Raw genomic sequence first — 17,602 nt, 5'->3', positions numbered from 1 at the left:
CTGTTCACTGTTAAATCCACTGCAATCCACTGTTCACTGTTAAATCCACTGCAATCCACTGTTCACTGTTAAATCCACTGCAATCTGTCATTAGGTCCCACTGCATCAGGGCTTATTCTTACCAAGGTCATCAGTGAGCCAATTGCCAAGCGGTGATTTCCCATACTTTACCATTCTTCATACCTCCTTGTTCTTTCTGTTGTACTTCTTTGACTTATTTTTCTAAAGGAATTCTTGCATTCCTCCTACTTCTTTGGATGATTGTCAGTCTTTCCAGGTTATTCTAACTTTGTCCACAGTTTCAATGTTGACCTTACTTAACTTTCTATCCTTGTCTTTTTGGGTGACTTCAATTCATATCACTATTTCTGAGCACCACATCCATACATTCACTTAATTGCTGATTGGAATCCCTTGGGTTCTACAGAAAAATTTATTCAAAGAGGTCAATTTTCTCTGCTCACTGGTATCTTCTTTATATCTTGATGAGTGGCACTGTTGTCCGTCCAGACCATGATGTCAGAGAGACCTGAAATTGACCCCAACCTGCTCTACCTCTATAACACTATCCTCACCCTTTTGTTACTGTAGCTCTCAAATTCAGTTCCTTTTTTAAAGCCCTACTACCACTGTCTTTATTCAGACCCTCATCCTGTCTTTTTTCTGGAGTTTTCAGACCCTCTTGTGATCACATTGCCTACATTTTAACCCTCCTCTGCATTTTAATCCTTCATGCCTCCACCAAGTTAGTACGTCCCAAACATGATTTTCATTCTTTTATGTAATCAAAAAGTTCAACAGCTCTCAGTTCCCTCCAGAATATAGCCTGCCTACCTTACCTCAGCTTTTCTCCTGACCTTAGCTCAGCTTCTTCACTACACAGACTTTCTAATGCAGCCATGCTTGGTACAGTACCTCTCTTCTCCATTTTGCCTTTACTCGTTCCATTTCTCATGCCTGGCATGCCTGTCCTTTTCCTAAACACATAACCTGAATCTTCCTCAGTTTGTAAGGCCATTTTATAGTCTGCTTCTCAGAACACTCAGCCAATTGTAGTCCCAACATTTTCAGAGAACCTTGCAATGTACAAATGCATCTTCCTAAGAGTTCAGTATTAGTAGCTTCATTTTGTGCATGAAAAGATAGGCACGGAAGAACTGGATGACTTACCAGAGGCTGTATAGCGGTAAGGTACAGAGCCTGGCCTAATGTTAGTCCTCTCCAGTTCCCCTGCTTTGACCTCAGTGGCCACTCCCTGTCTGACCTCACAGCATTGTGGTCTTCATTACTCCCTCAGCCTTAATGCTATACTGCCTGAGACCAGCAGAAAGAGAGGCGGGAGGGGGAGCATCTAAGAAGAGATCACCTCCTATTTGACATCAAAACTGACCTATAAGTGTGCAAGGAACAAGCTAAGTTACTCAAAACTACCCTGGGGAAAGTGATCTATCAATGGAGGTAAGCTAGGCAGTGCCTTGGGGATGTGTTGTAAGGGGGTGCCTGGAGCAGGGATCAAGACTGTGGAAGGGGTGGATGTAGGGTTCTGGGTGCTAGGACACTGCTTCTGAACAGTTTTCTCTGATTATAAAGGAGTGACATCTTGTTCTTCAGGCCACCTGGTTGAACAGAAGGCCACCCTGAGTGGGACCACACTCTGTGTTAGGTTCTGTGTTTGCCTCATATTTTCCTCATTGATGGGTTAATTTCCAGGGAAGGAGCGCCCTGGACAGTTTGTCTGGCTGTGGTTTTCTAGCCAGCTCCCTCTACTTCGTGAGACAGTTATGTGCCATAAACATGTGCCTCCTGTGATGTGTATTCAATATAGATCAGTGTCTCTAGGTCAGCCTGCTTTGAGAGACCACACAGAACTGAGCTTTCTATCTGCAAAGTTGGACAGCAGTGAGATAGATATTAAGCATCAGGTAACCTTTCCCTTCCTATTAGGCACATGGGGCATGACCTTGGACATGACCCTCAAGAAGTGTGCTCTGTGACATCTCTTCTGAAGTAGTGTGGCCTTGTGACATCTCAGACATCTGAGATCCCTCAGAGTCAGGGTCTCACATTCCCTGTGAGATGAGCCAAAGGGAAATGATGGCAGGCAGCAGCCTGATGAGGCAGGTAAATGGGATGCTGAACTTTTTCTGCCTTGGACCCCTCTCCAGCTAAGCTCTGCAACACACTGCCTCCCTGAGATCCTGGCGGTCTCCCTTTCTGTCCTCTCTGGGTTTCATCACCAGCCTTTCAAGCAGCAACAATAATGTGGTTACTGCCTGTTTTCTTTCTCTCCAGCTTTAGATTTGGACATTAAGAAGTATTTTTTAAGTAGAAACTGTTAATGCAAGATTGGAAGAACCAGAGTTTCTGGGTTTTTTTTCCTAAGTGAGAATTAGGGAAAAACTCAGAAATCCAAATTTATTTTAGAAATAATTTTAAAAATTATATGCAATAGAAAAAAACCAGTACATTAAAAATTGTGAAAAAACATAAATATACACACTTCAAACCATACCAGGCTGGCTTGATGGTGCACACCTGTAATCCCAGCAGTTGGGAGGCTGAGGCGGGAGGATTGCCACAAGTTTGAGACCAACCTGGGCTACATAGTGAGTTCAAGACCAACCTGAACTACATAGCAAGAACCTATCTCAAAAAAATAAACAAACAAACAAACAAACAAAAAAACAACAACAAGGAAAACACCATGCTTTCCTACAGTAGTGCTTTCATTTCTGGATATCACTTTTTAGCTCTTGTTTACAAGTTTACATGGAGATATAGCTGTATGGAAAGTTGATTAGAGTATATTCATCATTTTGTAGTCTGCTGTTGATTTCATTTCATGACATTTTTTCTGTATCACTACCTAGAGTTTAGGATTATTTTTAACAGCTGAAGAGTAATTTATCTTCAGCATGTACTGTAATTTATTAAGCTATGTTCTTGTGAACTTAAATTTTTTTGTTTTTTATTGTATTCTCAGCTGTTAGAGACAAGGATACAAGGAACATTTGTGCTGATAGTTTTTTTCTTCCTTTGTTGAATAACTTGTCTAGGATAAATTCCCAGGAGTGAGATTGTGGAATTATAGGGTGAGAACATTTTTATGATTCATTTTATGTTGCTATTTTTTCAAATGGATCACACCAACTCACACACCAGCAATGTATGCAGTTTCCAATACCATTTCAACTTCTCTAGACTCAGGGTTTGCTTTTTTCCATAGTTTTTGATATGTGGCATTTAGGGAGAAATCCTAATCACCGGTGGGTTTTTCTTCAGCACAAAGTAAAAATAATCTAAATTTGAGGATTAGGGATTTTTAGGAGTCTTTCTTTCCTATATTGGATAGTTTCTTTTCTATTTTTAAATCTCATTGTACTACATGGCAGTTGTATTCCTAAAAACTTTGTTGAAAGCTAGGGTGGAAAACTCTGCTGTTAAACTCAGAATAGTAAAGTGTGAAGGGAGGAATTCTAGTCAGTTATTATTTATTTATGTATTGCAGTATTAGGGATCAAACCCGGGCTGCTCCACCACAGAGTTACATTCCTAATCCTTTATTTTATTTTTTATTTTATTCTGAGCTGGGGTCTCACTGAGTTGCCCAGGCAGGACTTGCACTTATGGTCCTTCTGCCTCAGCCTCTTGGAGTGCTGGGATTCCAGGTGAACTATAGTCCTTAAGAGTTTTTGTTTGTTTGTTTGTTTGTCTTTTGTTTTTTTTTTTTTGCGGTACCAGGGATCGAACTCAGGACTTTGTGCTTGGCAGGCAGGCGCTTGTGCCACTGAGCTATATCCCCGGCCCCGTCCTTAAGAGTTCATTCAGTAGCACACACAAAAAAGGGGCTTAGTTCTAATTTCAGAGGAATAAGTTAATGGAAAGTACACAGAAGCTTGGATTCATTTCCTAGTTTGTTTTTTTTTTTTTTTACTAGCTGAATTGTATTGATCAAAACATTCTCTTTGAATCTGAGTTTCTTATCTTACAATGAAAACAGTGAGAGTCATTCTTTTGCTTATTCATTTTACAAATACGCATTTTGAGTACATATTATGGTCCAGCACTATACGTAAGTGCCAGGCAACGAGAGAGAGATATGGTGGTGAACCAGAAAGACAAATTCCTGCTCGAGGGTTGTATCCCTAGAACTGTATCCATGATAAGATAGTGAACAAATGAACCAAAAAATAGCTATGTGCTATACAGTCTAACAAAGGGTAATTTCTCATTTTCTAGTGTTTTTCCCTCAGCTTTTCTTCCTAAAATAAATACTAAATTTTGACAATAATTTTTTTCAATAATTTCTTCTTTAGTAACCAAGCAAATAATGTTTAAAATTCTTACTCCTAGCATGATGCACAGTGATTTGGTCCATCATTCTTTGGCAAAGTTAGAGAAACTCTGTAAATACTTTCGTCCCCTCAGACCCAGATGTCATAAGATGTTGAAAGGAAGCAGTTTTATGGCAAGGGAGTGTTATAGGTGGGGCTCCCATGCTTCCGTACTTGGTGTTTCATTTAGTCCAGGTTTTTGCATGACTTAAAGCAGAGATCATAAGCTGGATGTTGCTGGTGTATGTTTGTTTGATTCATAGTGTTTCCTTATTTTAAAATTTTTATTTATTTTTATAGTACTGGGGATTGAACCTAGGGCCTTGTACATGGTAGGTGAGCACTGTACTACTTGAGCTACATCCCCAGCCCTCCTTTCCCTTGAGACAAGATTTTGCTAAGTTGTGCAAAGTGGCCCTGAACTTGTGATCCTCCTGCACCAGCCTCTCCAGTAGCGTGAATTATAGATGTGTACCACCATGCTTAGGTCTTACATTTTTAAATTTAATTATTTACTGCTATAGTTTGGACTTTAAATGTCACCCAAAAAGTTCCTGTGGTAAAGGACTAATCCCCAGCAATGTGCTTTTCGGGAGGTGATGCAACCTTTTAACACATCAGATTTTGTGAATGGTCTGTAGGTCATTAGAGCTGTGCATTGGAGGGGATTGTGGGACCCTGATCCCTCCCTTTCTCCTTCTTTCCCGCACTGCCCAAGAGGTGAATAATTTTTCTCTGCCATGAGCTCCCCCACAGTGCGGTCTGGCTCCCCCAGCAGAGGCCTAAAAGTAATGGGTCCTCCTGATCATGGGTGGGAGCCTCTAAAACTGTGAGTCGAAATAAACCTTTCTCCTTTAGCAGGAGTTTAATAACAAAGCTAACATAACTGTCAACATTTTAAATTCAAATAAAAACCCAGATTATTGGTATTTTGAAAAATGAAGAAGATCTGGTAACACTGGACCATATATATATATATTATATATATATAATATATATATATAATATATATATATAATTTTATTTTATTTTTTTGGAGGCACTGGGGATTGTAATGTGAGGTCTAATTCTAATGTACCAGTTCTTAGAATGTGGTCTGTAGATTTTGTGGCGGTTCCTGAAATCCTTTCAGGGTGTCCACAAGACAAAAAAGTTTTCATAATAATAGCCACACGTTATGTTGTATAAAAGATCAACATTAGTTGATCAACGTTAGTTGATCTTTTCACTGGGTTAACATTTACATTGATGGGGCCAAAACAGTGGTGTAGAACTGCTGGTGCTTTGGGTATCCAGCTGGTACAAGTGATTATATCATTGCATCCTTTATTACTAGATACTTGCAATTAAAAAAAAAAGCTAGTTTAAGCCCAGTATGGGTCCAGCTACTCAGGAAACTGATACATAAGGATCCCTTGGCCCAAAAGTTCAAGGGCAGCCTGGGCAACACAGTAGGACCTACAACCCCGCCCCCCACCATGCCAGTACTAGGAGTGGAATTCAGGCCCTTCTTAATACCTACATCCCAACCTCTTTTTAAAATTTTTTTTTTTTTTCCAGTACCGGGAATTGAACTCATGACCTCGCAGTTGCCAGGCAGGTGCTGTGCCACTGAGCTAAATCCTCAGCCCCTTCTTTTTTTATTTTTATGACACAGTCTCACTATATTACCCAGACTGGATTTAAATTTGTGACCTGCCTGCCTCAGCCTTCCAGAGTGCTAGGATTACAGATACCACCACTCCTACCTCTGACTCTTTAAAAACAAAAACAGAGCAGAACAGAAAAACAACAATAAAACTAGTTTAACTAGAGAATGTCCATGATGAAGTAAAAATTTTCTTAAATATCAATACTTGAGGGGCTGGGGATTTAGCTCAGCGGCAAAAGCGCCTGCCTGCCAAGTGCAAGGTCATGAGTTCGGTTCCCGGTACCAGAGAAAAACCAAAAAAAAAAAAACCCAAAAAAAACTTGAATATGCTTCTTTTAAATATTCTGTTTGAAGAAATTCAAAGTGTGCAGTTCTTATACTATATATCAAAATGAGAAACTGCTCTTCTACTGCTAACTTATAAGCTAAGTCAGACTTTTTTTGTGGGACAGCAATTTTTCATGAAAGGACAACTAACAACTTACTGTGATTACTGAGTCTTGGGAATTTGACAGATATTTTCTCAAAACTAAATAGTATTTGTTGCCAATGCTAAAGTGTAAGAATTCTGGTATGTTTTTGCTGCTTCCATGAGTTTGACAGCCTTCCAAAACTTAAAGAACTTTCTGACAAAATTAGAAGTGATAACTTTTTGTTATTGTGTAATGTGTCGATATTTGGAATATCATTGAGCCAATTTTTTTCCCAAATTACCAAATAACCAATGCTTGGTATTATAAAATTATGCCTGGTTAAAAGAACAGCTTTTAAAAGTAGCTCATTTTCAACAGCAGTCCAGTTCAAAGTGCAAGATAGATCAGAGATTTTTTAAAAGATTGAACCCAGGGCCTTTGTACTGAGCTACATCCCATATATATATAATTTAATTTTGAGATGGGATTTTGCTAAGTTGCCCAGGCTGGCCTGAAATTTGTGATCCTCCTGACTCAGCCTCCCAGCCTTTTGGGATTACAAGTATGTTCTACAACACCTAGTTTAGATCACAGAATTTAATGTAATAGTGAGAAAAGGTCATTGATGCCATTTCAGTTTCCATGTTACAACCAATGTTTAAGAAACTACTCTGTGTGAATTTCTGTATAGTATCAAGGATACCCACAATTATTTAATAAGATTATTACAATACTCCTATTTTTTCCAAATGTATATCTGTACAAAGCTAGACTTTGTTCTTGTACTGTAAATAAAACAACATACAACAGATTGGCTGTAGAAGGAAGTATGAGAATTCAGCTATCCTATCTTCTATTAAGCTAGATATTAAACAGACTTACAAATATGAAAACATAATGTCATTCTTCTCACTAAATTTAGTGGGCTCTTTAATGGTCTAGGTTCCCAAAGACTTTGAGTTGAAGTTAATTTTTTCCCTGAAACTTGCATATTACAAACACCCAGATTGAATTAAGTGATTTTTATTGTAAGTAAATACAAATGTAAAAATAGATACAACTTCCTTTTGGGGTTAGCTCTTATATAATTATAAAATCAAATATGGTTTGCAATTGTAAAGAAAAACTACAGAACCCAAACATGTTAACTATTAATTTCCTATGGAGAGGATATTTTGTTAAACTAAATTGCCATTGCAGCTTAGATGTGGTGCTCACCGCTGTGGCTAATTCGGCAAACATAGACCACAAAGATGATGGCTCAATTTCCCTCCTTCCTCTGTTGCAACTTCCACAAAAGATTTATCACTGTGTGCCACAGTGTGAGTTAGACTTCATGTGGCAAGACTCCATCATTTATGTACTGCCCACCTCTCTTTCTTCTCATTTATCTAAGTAATACTGTGTGGTCTGAGCTAGATCCTAAACTCAACACTGTCCCTCAGATTTTTTCATGGCAGATGTATAGATGATCCAGAATTTTTAAACCTTAATAAACTCGCTCATAAGAATGAAAAAATAATTTTTTAAATTATTGGAAAAAAAACACCTGAAAAATCTATGTGTGTGGACCTCAGGTTGAGAGCATGTCAATAGCTTAGAGTGTGGAGTCTGAAATCAGACTGATGTGGATTTGAATAACCATGCCACTTGCCATGGGCCTGTGCATCCTCTTTCCCAGCTCAATTTCTTCAGCCTGTTCCAAATAAATGGTTTTATTTAATTTGTAGAAGTGCCAAAATCCTTACTCTTTTTTTTCACTTTTTTATTTTAAAGAGAAAAGAACAAAAACAAAAACAAAACAACACAAAAAGTATAAAAATGATACTGAATTTCAAAACAAGATAGGAAATCAACAAAGGTTGTTGTATTACTTATTGTTATCTTCAAAGTAGTTGCTCAGATTACCAGATACAGGTATGCAAGATTGATCAAACAATTAAACATTAACTGTTCCTTTCAATAAACCAATAGAAATTAGTAGTACAATTATCTTAGCTCTTATAATCCTTATTTTTAAGGTTGATTGTGAGGATTGAAATGTACATATGGCACTTGGCCTGAACTTCGCACCTAATACATTTCTTACCCTTTTCTGAAATCAAAACTTTGATCAAGCTTGTCCAACAATAAGGAAATCTGGGACTCTTTTGACGGTAAACAGACCTTGTCAGAAACATACAACCTGGCAGACACCTGCAGGTTTTGTATTCCATGGCAGAGGGGCTGGATTCTCCTTTGGGGCCCAGGGACAAGGTATGAACCTCTAGTCTGGGGAGGGGCATGAGCTATACTCTTGAGGCCTTGTTCTCAGAGGCTTCTCTGACCTGTCCAGGAAACGCCCCCTCTCAAAAGAAATGTCACTCTGTTCTGTGCTTTGCTTACAGGGAGTAGAGCTTGCTCGGTCTACCCACTGCTTCACGCCTGAGGATGTCAATGGAAAAGGCCCTGCCCTGCGTATGGGCCCAGGAGTGGGCATGGGCTTTAGGAGACAGCCACTACACGACCAGAAACACTGCTCTAAGAGTATAAAGATGAAAGATCTGGCACCGACCTGCTCCTTGTGTGAGCAGTACCTGCAAGAGACTGGTTCTCGGCTTTTACCCTGCCAACATTTGCTCTGTAAGGCTTGCTTCCAGGCCTTGATGCAAGATCTGGGCCATGTTCCCGGGGCTCATGGTAAGTACAAAAGCACCACAAATTCACCTACTTCTAGAGAGCAGGTATCTTCTGGTTTTGTAGGAGCTGAGTTTCAGGTGTAGAAAGAATCAGAATTTAAAGACCCAAGAGACATTCATTGCTGAAAGCAACTCTTTGGGGAATCTGTGAGACAAAGCAAATCCTCTGGATGCCTAATATATCTGTTTTGTAAGCTGGGGACTTATCATCTCTGGGATTTCCTTAAATTGGTGACAGACTGAGAAGTGTGTGAAGGTTTTGATTCAAGATTTGGCCGACTCCCCAGACAGAAAAGACGTTTTCTGGCTCACTAAACCTCCAAGGCAGAGGGTGAACAGCTGGCCTCCTGGTGTTGGTCAGGAACAGATTTTGAACTGAATCACACAGACTAGTGAACCATTTACTATGTAAGCTGCTGCCCAGCAGGGGAGGGAGCCTGTGTCTTATTCCTGAATGTCAGGTTTCCTAGGAAACAGTCCCCTGTGAGCTACAAGCCCTTGGAGACAGGAAGTGTGTCCCTCATTTCAGTATTCTAGCGTAGGGCATGTAACTGAGGTAGAGTATCTGTTGATTGACATCGTACAGTGAGAAAGTCAAATACAGTTAAGTGAGAACACTAGAGACATCATCTGCAATCTTTTCTTTTTGTTTTAGTCTCTGCAGTATTTCCAAAGTGATTTGTAGCATAAATCTGGGCTTTCTTGGAGGCACTGCTGTTAAGAGTGAATTTTCATTCTGGATCTTGAGCCCTTTAAACTGTGGGCAAGCAACCTACCCTGTCTGAGGCTTGTGGGAGTTTAGAGCACAAAAAGATATAGTCTACTTTGATTTTTTGAAGTTAATATATGATTTTTTTAACTTACAACTTTGACTTCATTCTTCATTACAGTTTTAATTTTGACCTGCCAATGTCATTAGTCTACTTATAAATGCAGTAAATTTTAACAATGACTTTGAAAGGGTCTATGATTAATATTTAAACTTATTTACCAACTTTGTTAATATTTGCTTTTACAAATGAAGCATATTTTATGTTTCTTTTTAAGACTTAAATTATCTGGAAAAATTGGCATTGCTAATTACTCAAAGATTCTTAGAAATATAGTACATCTACAAATATAGTGAACCTTAAACATGTGTTAATAGTCTAGCATGGCTAGGTTAATATCTAGAATGTATGTAAAGAGCCCCTACAACTCAACAGTGAAAAAATAAACAATTTGACTAAAAATGGGCAAAGGACTTAAACAGACGTTTCTCAAAGAAAGAAAACAAATGGCCAAATAAGTATGAAAAAAAAAGGTTCAACATCATTACTTATGAGCAAAATGCAAACTAAAACCACAGTAAGATTCCACCTCACACCCATTAGGATGGTTTTGTTTTTTCCAGTACCGGGAATCAAACTCATGACCTTGTGCTTGCCAAGCAGGCACTGTGTCACTGAGCTAAATCCCTGGCTACGATGATTATTAAGCAAGCAAACAAGCAAACATAAAACCTTTTAAAAATAACACATATTGACAAAAATGTAGAGAAATCAGCATCTTTGTGCCCTGTTGGAGTGAATGTAAATTAGTGTAGCCTCTGTAAAACAATATGATAGTTCCTAGAAAAATTAAAAACACAATTACTGTATGATCCAGCAGGGTCTTGCTATGAGGTTCAGGCTGGCCTTGAACTCACTTTGTAGCCCAAGCTGGCTTCTAACTCACAGCCATTCTCCTGCCTCAGCTTCCCAAGTGCTGGGATTATAGACATGTACCACCTCACCTGGCTCTGAAAAGAATTTAAAACAGGACCTTAAAAGCTATTTATACACCTGAGTTCATAGCATTGTTATCTGAAATAGCAAATAATAAGGGAAAAGCAACCCAAGTGTCCATCAACAGATGGAATATATAAAAAAAATGTATATCCTTATGATGGAAAATTATTCAGCCTTAATAAGGAAGGAAATTCTGAGCTGGGCATGATGATACACTCCTGTAATCATTACTATCTGAGAGGCTGAGGCTGAAGTATTGCAAGTTTGAGGTCAGGTTGGGTAACAGACTCAAAACAAAAAAAAGAGGCTGGGAATGTAGCCCGGTGATAGAGCACCCCTGGGTTCAATCTCCAGTACTATAAAAAAAGAGGAAGGAAGGAAATTCTGACACATGCTACAACATAAATGAACCTTGGAGATATTATGCTAAATGAAATAAGTCATTAAAAAGAACAAATACTGTGCAATTTCAATTGTATGAGGTACCTAAAATAGTCAAATTCATAAAATCAGAAAGTAGAATGGTGGCTGCCAAGTCCTGGGGAAATGAGGAATGTTGTTTAATAGCTGTGAAGTTTCAGTTTTGACTGCATATGTGTGTGTGTGTGTATGTTTTGCTGGGGATGAACCCAGGGGTACTCTACCACTGAGCTACATCCCCAGCCCTTTTTATTTTGCTACCAAGTCTGGTTCTTTGGAAAGACTTTTTAGTGCTGCCACTTTATTCAACAGAGTAGGAGCATGGATTTTCTAGAAGGTTTATCCTCTTCTGACAATCTGAAGTTTTGAAAAGTAAAATATAGGAGCAGATAGAGGGATGGTAGGGAAACTGGATCCAAGTTAAGGAAGAAATCGATTCCTAGCACCAATACCTCCAGCCATATGGGGCCACGCTGCATATGGATGAATCCATTCTCAGAAGTCTGTTTCTCCTGATTGCTAGGGAGGGCCAAGCAATCGCTGTGTTGAGTGGAAGAGAGGCTTTGCCCGAAAGCATGGTCTGTCCAGCTGGCTTTCAACCCCAGTTGCTCAGTGGAGCCCTCTCAGGCCTGTGCTCCTGCACTTGGGCTTGGAATTGAAGGGGTGCTAGTGGGGAGCTTCTGCTTATCCAACTGGACACTGCTTCCATTTCTATAACCCTATAGCCTAACAGAACATGATACAGGATAGGGACTTAAGTGAATATTTATTGACTAACTTAATCATTGAATCCACAAAGATCTCTTATGGCTTTTGCTTAGAAGAGAGTCTTTATAAACTGAAAAATTTTTATTAGTGTATATTAGTTATATAGCACAGTGGGTTTTGTTTTGACATATTCATACACATGTATCTCTGTCTCCTATTAATGGATCTCTACTATTTCCTGTCCCTTCCCATGATTCCTGGACTTCCCTTTTCCATTCTTAAATTTGGAGATCCAAAACACAATTATAAGGAGCTACTGATTGGCAGACATTGTGCTAGGGACGTATACCTGTAGTATCTTTTCTAAACGTCACAACAGCCCTATAAGGTAGATATTCTTATTCCCATTTTGTAGATGATAAACCTGGGGATTGGGAAATTTATGGCTTATTCTCTAACAACTACTAAGTGTTAGGTCAGGTGAAACACGTTTACCTGTCTCCAAAGCTTGTCATCTACATGGTAACACTTTGATCAGGACAAAAGTCCTCCATCATAAGGTGAGGAACATCTGTATTTCCTTTTCAGCCTAGGCAAAAATGGTACCAGGTCAGATTCTATCTGGAAAGTTGGCCATCGAGTACCAAAGTGATACTTTAAATAACAATAGCAAGATCTAAGGAACTAGCATCCCTGTAACTGACATTTACCACGTGCTGTCTCTGTGTTTAAGAGCCTCAGGATTCTTATGGTTTTGTTTGTTGCTTTATGTCACAGGTAGAGAGAAACAATTGGGTATGTATTTCCTTTCCATATGAGTAAAAGGAACATTACTCTTTTTTCTCATCAAAGCAACCAAATGTCAAGTTATGGCTGATGAATTTTGATTTTTATGTCCAAATGCAGGACTCTACCCATTTAGGATCTTACTTTTTCCATTTTCAAAGTAGGGGGAGGGTACAGACAAGATGTGAGAACCCTCATGTGGAAGTCAGGGCTCTGGAGCTGTCCGGTCTCTAGCACTAATTGACTGGGCAATCACAGGCCCTCTGACTTTTGAGGTTGGGCTTGACGAGCTCTACAAGTGCTAAATAACCACCGCATGCTTGCCAAGCAGGCACTAGAAACTACATAAGGGTGACAGCATTTTGCTTGTATACTGCTGATGCTGAAAGGGGGAGCAATTGCTGTCCCTTGGCGGGCAGGCCTTGCGAACTTTGGGAAGATCCAAAGAAAAGGCAATGATGCAAGATGTTACAACCTCAGAGTCAGACAGGGAAATGACTCTTGTCTTAATGAGTAGCTCAGCTGGAGGGGCTCTAGTGGCCTTGGGCGAGAACTGGAGGCAAGGGTGAGGCTTAGTTTTAGGTGCCTGGGAGGCAGGTGACTGCTGTTTGCTTACTTCAAGCTGAACAGCTTGTCTGACCTTGTGGGGTCTGCTGTAGGCAGTGACCTAAGTCTCCTAGGTGGAAGGCAGGCTGCTGAGCTGGGCTGAGCTGGGTGCAGGGCAGGTGCAGAAGTTGGAGCTCTGGATCCCTATCAGCGGGGTAGGTTTTTAGCTCATGAACAGTTTCCTTACCTTAATTGGTTCTCTAGGGCCCTGGGAGTAGCGCAGGCACCTCTGAACAGTACTGTTACTGGGAGAGCAAGTCCCCTGGTAATGGGAAAGAGGCAGGCTGCACTGGGGGAGGGCGTGCTTGCTGCTGCCAGTACTACCTGGAAAGCTACGACTAAAGCATATTGGCTGAGGGAGGGAATTCAAGACGGCTGTGGTGGATGGATAGGGTCTTGCATGGGCTTCGTGTCCCTGGAACTCTGCCATCAAGGGGGGCAGTCACATGAGTGCTGTGGAGATCAGAGAGTGGGACAAGCCTTCAAGTTCATCTCCAGCTCCTCACTGCAGATGGGACATCAGGAGTCCAGAAAGGGCTAGGATTCTGTTGAAGGTTACATAGTTGGTCACCTGCAGAATCAGACAGAACAATCCACCTCCCCTAATTGACAGTCCAGGGCTTGCAGACTGCAGAAAATGCCCACCTAGAATAGGCTGCTGCCCTTAGTTCCCCCATTGCCTCTCTTGCCAGGCTCAGTTGGGAACAGGGTCAGTAGCTTTGCAGGGAATGTGTCAGTACATCAGCTTTTGGATGGATTCTTTGAGATGTGGAGTGAAAAAAGGTATAGGTGCTATCTATACCAGTGAGAGTCTATCAAATGAGTTTAGACTCTTCCTACGTATACCTGCTGCATTCCACTGTGATATTTTCTTTGCATAGAGAGCTTGTGTCAGCCAAGCGCTATGGTGCATACCTGTAATCCCAGCACTCTGGGAGACTGAGGCAGGAGTATCACAAGTTCAAGCCTTGTCTGGGCACTTTAGAAAAAACTAAACCTTGTCTGAAAATTAAAAAAAAAAATGTTGCAAATGTAACTCATTGTGAAGGCCCTCAGTTCAGTCCCCAATACCGTTAAAAAAAAAAAGCCCCGTGTCACAGCCAGGTGGCTCTTGGGAACATGGGGTCTGAGGGAGACAGACTATACATTCATCTGCAACCCCAGCCAGTCCCCTGGCTTTCCTGATCAGATTCTGACTCTTGGCGCAGATCTGCTGCTGGCCCAGCCCTATAGATCCTGGACACTCCTTAGTTGACCTCAGTTTATTTTCTATTTTTCCCTGGTGGTATTTTTCCTGACCTCACCTTACCTATTGCCACTGTGGGTTATTTCCGCAAATCCTCTTTGTTCAATGCTGATCACTTCCTCTGACTCTGGGCTTACACTTTCAGCTACCTAAAGGCTCCCAATTACTTGCAGTTCAAAGTAGAAACTTAGCATGGCCTTCAAGGCTTTTCCCAATCAAGCCCCTGATGAACTGGGTAGCTTTATTTCCTACAATTCCTGTACATGTTCTAACTTTACCGATAGTTCTCCAAAAAGATCCCACATTTTGACATTTATAATCTCCTTTATGATATTCCCTTTCCCTGTTAGTAATGCCTTCTCGGATTGAAGAAGGTCCAGCTAAATGTGAGCCAGTTATCAGAAGAACTTACAGGAGTTGAGAGGGCTTAAGAACAAGCAGGACCCTCAGAACTGAATCCCAAGGGCATCTATCTCAAAGGCTACAGTAATTTAAAGAGCTGTAGCTTTAGGCCAGGGGTGGGTCAGCTTTTTCTATAAAGGGCTAAATAGTAAATATTTTTGTTTTGTTGATCATAAAGTCTCTTTCACAATTCCTCAATTCTACCATTATAGCACAAAAGCAACCATAGACAATAAGGAAATTAATGGGTGTGACTGTGTCCCAATGTACTGAATTCCATAGCAATATTCTTTACGGCAGAAGCAGGCAGACTATAGTTTCTTGTACTAGGAATCAAACTCCCGACCTTGCACTTAGCAAACAGGTGCTGTGCCACTGAACTATATCCCCGGCCCTAGATTATAGTTTTTAATCCCTACTTTAGGTACTGGGAAAATTGGGTAGGTTTGAGCCTGTGAATGGTGGTAGTAGCTGTACAGAGCCAAGCAGGGCTAGGAAACTATGGGAGGGAATTCCAGAGAGAGAATAGTGTTAGGACGAGACACTTGGAAGGTAAGGAAAATACTGGGAGTTAATTTTGGCTGAAATATAGCATGTTTGAAGGAGAGAAATTGAAACTGTGTTCAGAAAGGAAATTATCGGAAGCATCCTTACAAATTTAAGCTATTCTGTGGGCACTGGGGGCTACCGACGTGTCTTTTGATCAGTGAGATATGACCAAATCTGTATTTCCAAAAGTAATTCTGGCTCAGCGAGAAGGATGATTGGAAGAGATAGGGCTGGCAGCAGGAGCACTTGCTAGCAGGTCACTGTAGTTGTCCAGACCATTGGCTTCAGATTGCTAGTCCTTGAACCAGTGCTGGTCTGGATGCCTGAGAATTTTTTGGGAAACTTGCTAAAAATATACATTTCTAGTCCCACACCCAAGCCGTTTTGATTTGATAGGTTCAGGCATTCTAAAAATCTCTGCGACTTGGAAATTATTGAACCAGGCAACACAGGATGAATCCTGATCTTAGGAGGGTGTGGATACCAGAGAAAATAGGACATAGGGAAGATGGAATTTGACAACTGTCCTCCTCCTCTTCCTGTTATACCTGTCTCTGTTCATGACAGCCCTTCCACTTGAGTCCTTTTGCTTAACACATCACCAATACCCTAATGTCCTACTTTAGTTATGTTCTATTGGTTCTCTTTGAAACAACTCCTCTGTCCTTTTGTCTGCTTCTGCCCTTATTCAGGATCCCATTAATGCTCGACCGGACAAGTCTCCTTTTTGACCTCCCTGTCTTCGCTCCATCAAGATAATCACAAAGCTCAGCTCAGTCATCCGGAAACTTTCTGGTCTGCCTTTTCCTTTAGAATAAAGGTCAGGCTCCTTAGCTTAGCATTCAGAGCCTGTCCCAACTTTACTCTGCTGTCAGTCTTTTCACACCCCTTCATCTGGTTGCTCTCTGCTCCTGTAATTATCCTGTATTTGTAGTCTTCTTGCCTCATGCTCATGCCTTTCCTCCAACTCAACCCTGTTTTCCTTCCCTTTTTCCTCCTGGCTTGTGTGGGATTGTATCTCCCAAGGAGATAGAGTTAGCTGCCGAGGGACATCCTCCAGGACCTTTGTGCCTGATAAATATGTGTCTTCTCCATCTGAAGTCCTAATCCTCTGCTTGTGACGGACAGTTGGTCACTATGGCAACTGCCTGTGACGTCACAGGATAAGGACTTCAGGTGAAGTGGCAGGAGCAGGTGAGTGTGTAGGAGACAGATTTTAATGTCTGTCGAAGCCCCTCCTCCCCACATCTTCCTTCAGTGCTGGGGGCATGGAGGGATCTCTTGGGCTCCTGCTGTTTTTTAAAATGATGCAGTGCTCATGTGTGCCTGGCATCTGCGTGCTGCAGCAGTGTGGGGCTGACAGTGTGTGTCAACTTGAGCTCTGGCTGTGCAGGCACCGCTGCTGCGTGAGTCTGTTATTCCATTCTGGATTGCTATTTTGATACCCAGATTGCATCATTCTTCCTACGTATAAACAGGGGGTCCCCAGGGCCCTGCAGCTACTCACTTCTCCACCAACACTGTTGTTGTGATGAGCTCTATTTAAATGAGCTGCCGGATCCGGGCAGGTTCCAGCCACACATGAGCACTGTCATTTTGGGGAACATGGAGGGCTGAAGGATTTTTGGATGGAGTCCTAAAAGGCTGAGAGTGATGGCCTCCCGAGCTGTGCAGAGGGCGACAGAGCTAGTTCCTGAAAGTTGAAAATCTCGTTTTCTTCCTTCTGAGCTTCTATTCCGAGGCACCCAGAGGATTAGGAAGGAGATGCAGCTAGGAAGAGAGTCGCCTCTTTGAGGTCTCCCTCTTGCTGTTCAGTTTGTGAAAATTGCTGCAGAGCCTTCGAGATAAACAGGAACAGGAGGAGTCAACCAAGCTCTTTCTTGCAGGAGCATCTCAGGTGAGCTAGAGAAATGCAGCCCTGGCTGAGGACGCATCAGAGCAAGGAGAGGCTCCAGGCTGCTCCCCCTACCCCACCCAGAACCCAGCTCCCCGAGGCTTAGGCCCTGCAGCCCAGCTGCTGCAGCGTGGAGGGTGGGCTCC

General features: G+C 41.3%; 1 protein-coding gene across 6 annotated transcripts in view; it reads left to right on the top strand.

Annotated features, from left to right (window-relative positions):
- The first annotated feature begins 1,324 nt into the window (after positions 1 to 1,324).
- Positions 1,325 to 17,602, top strand: part of Trim66 (tripartite motif containing 66) — a 53,744-nt gene continuing 37,466 nt past the window's right edge. For 4 of the 6 annotated variants that reach the window (XM_013511883.1, XM_013511885.1, XM_013511884.1 and 1 more), the window contains exons 1-2: positions 2,077 to 2,121; positions 8,786 to 9,077. In XM_013511883.1, the coding sequence (XP_013367337.1) occupies positions 2,077 to 2,121; positions 8,786 to 9,077 (337 nt within the window). Of the gene's footprint in view, positions 1,459 to 2,076; positions 2,122 to 8,785; positions 9,078 to 17,075; positions 17,460 to 17,602 lie in introns of those variants that run through there. The other 2 variants (XM_005380224.2, XM_013511886.1) reach the window with 2 other exon arrangements.

The sequence above is a fragment of the Chinchilla lanigera genome, unplaced genomic scaffold (genome assembly GCF_000276665.1).
Source record: "Chinchilla lanigera isolate Chin_1 unplaced genomic scaffold, ChiLan1.0 scaffold00013, whole genome shotgun sequence".
Classification (NCBI taxonomy): domain Eukaryota; kingdom Metazoa; phylum Chordata; class Mammalia; order Rodentia; family Chinchillidae; genus Chinchilla; species Chinchilla lanigera.
Note: the sequence above shows the minus strand (reverse complement) of the source record. Positions and strands in the feature narration are given on the sequence as shown.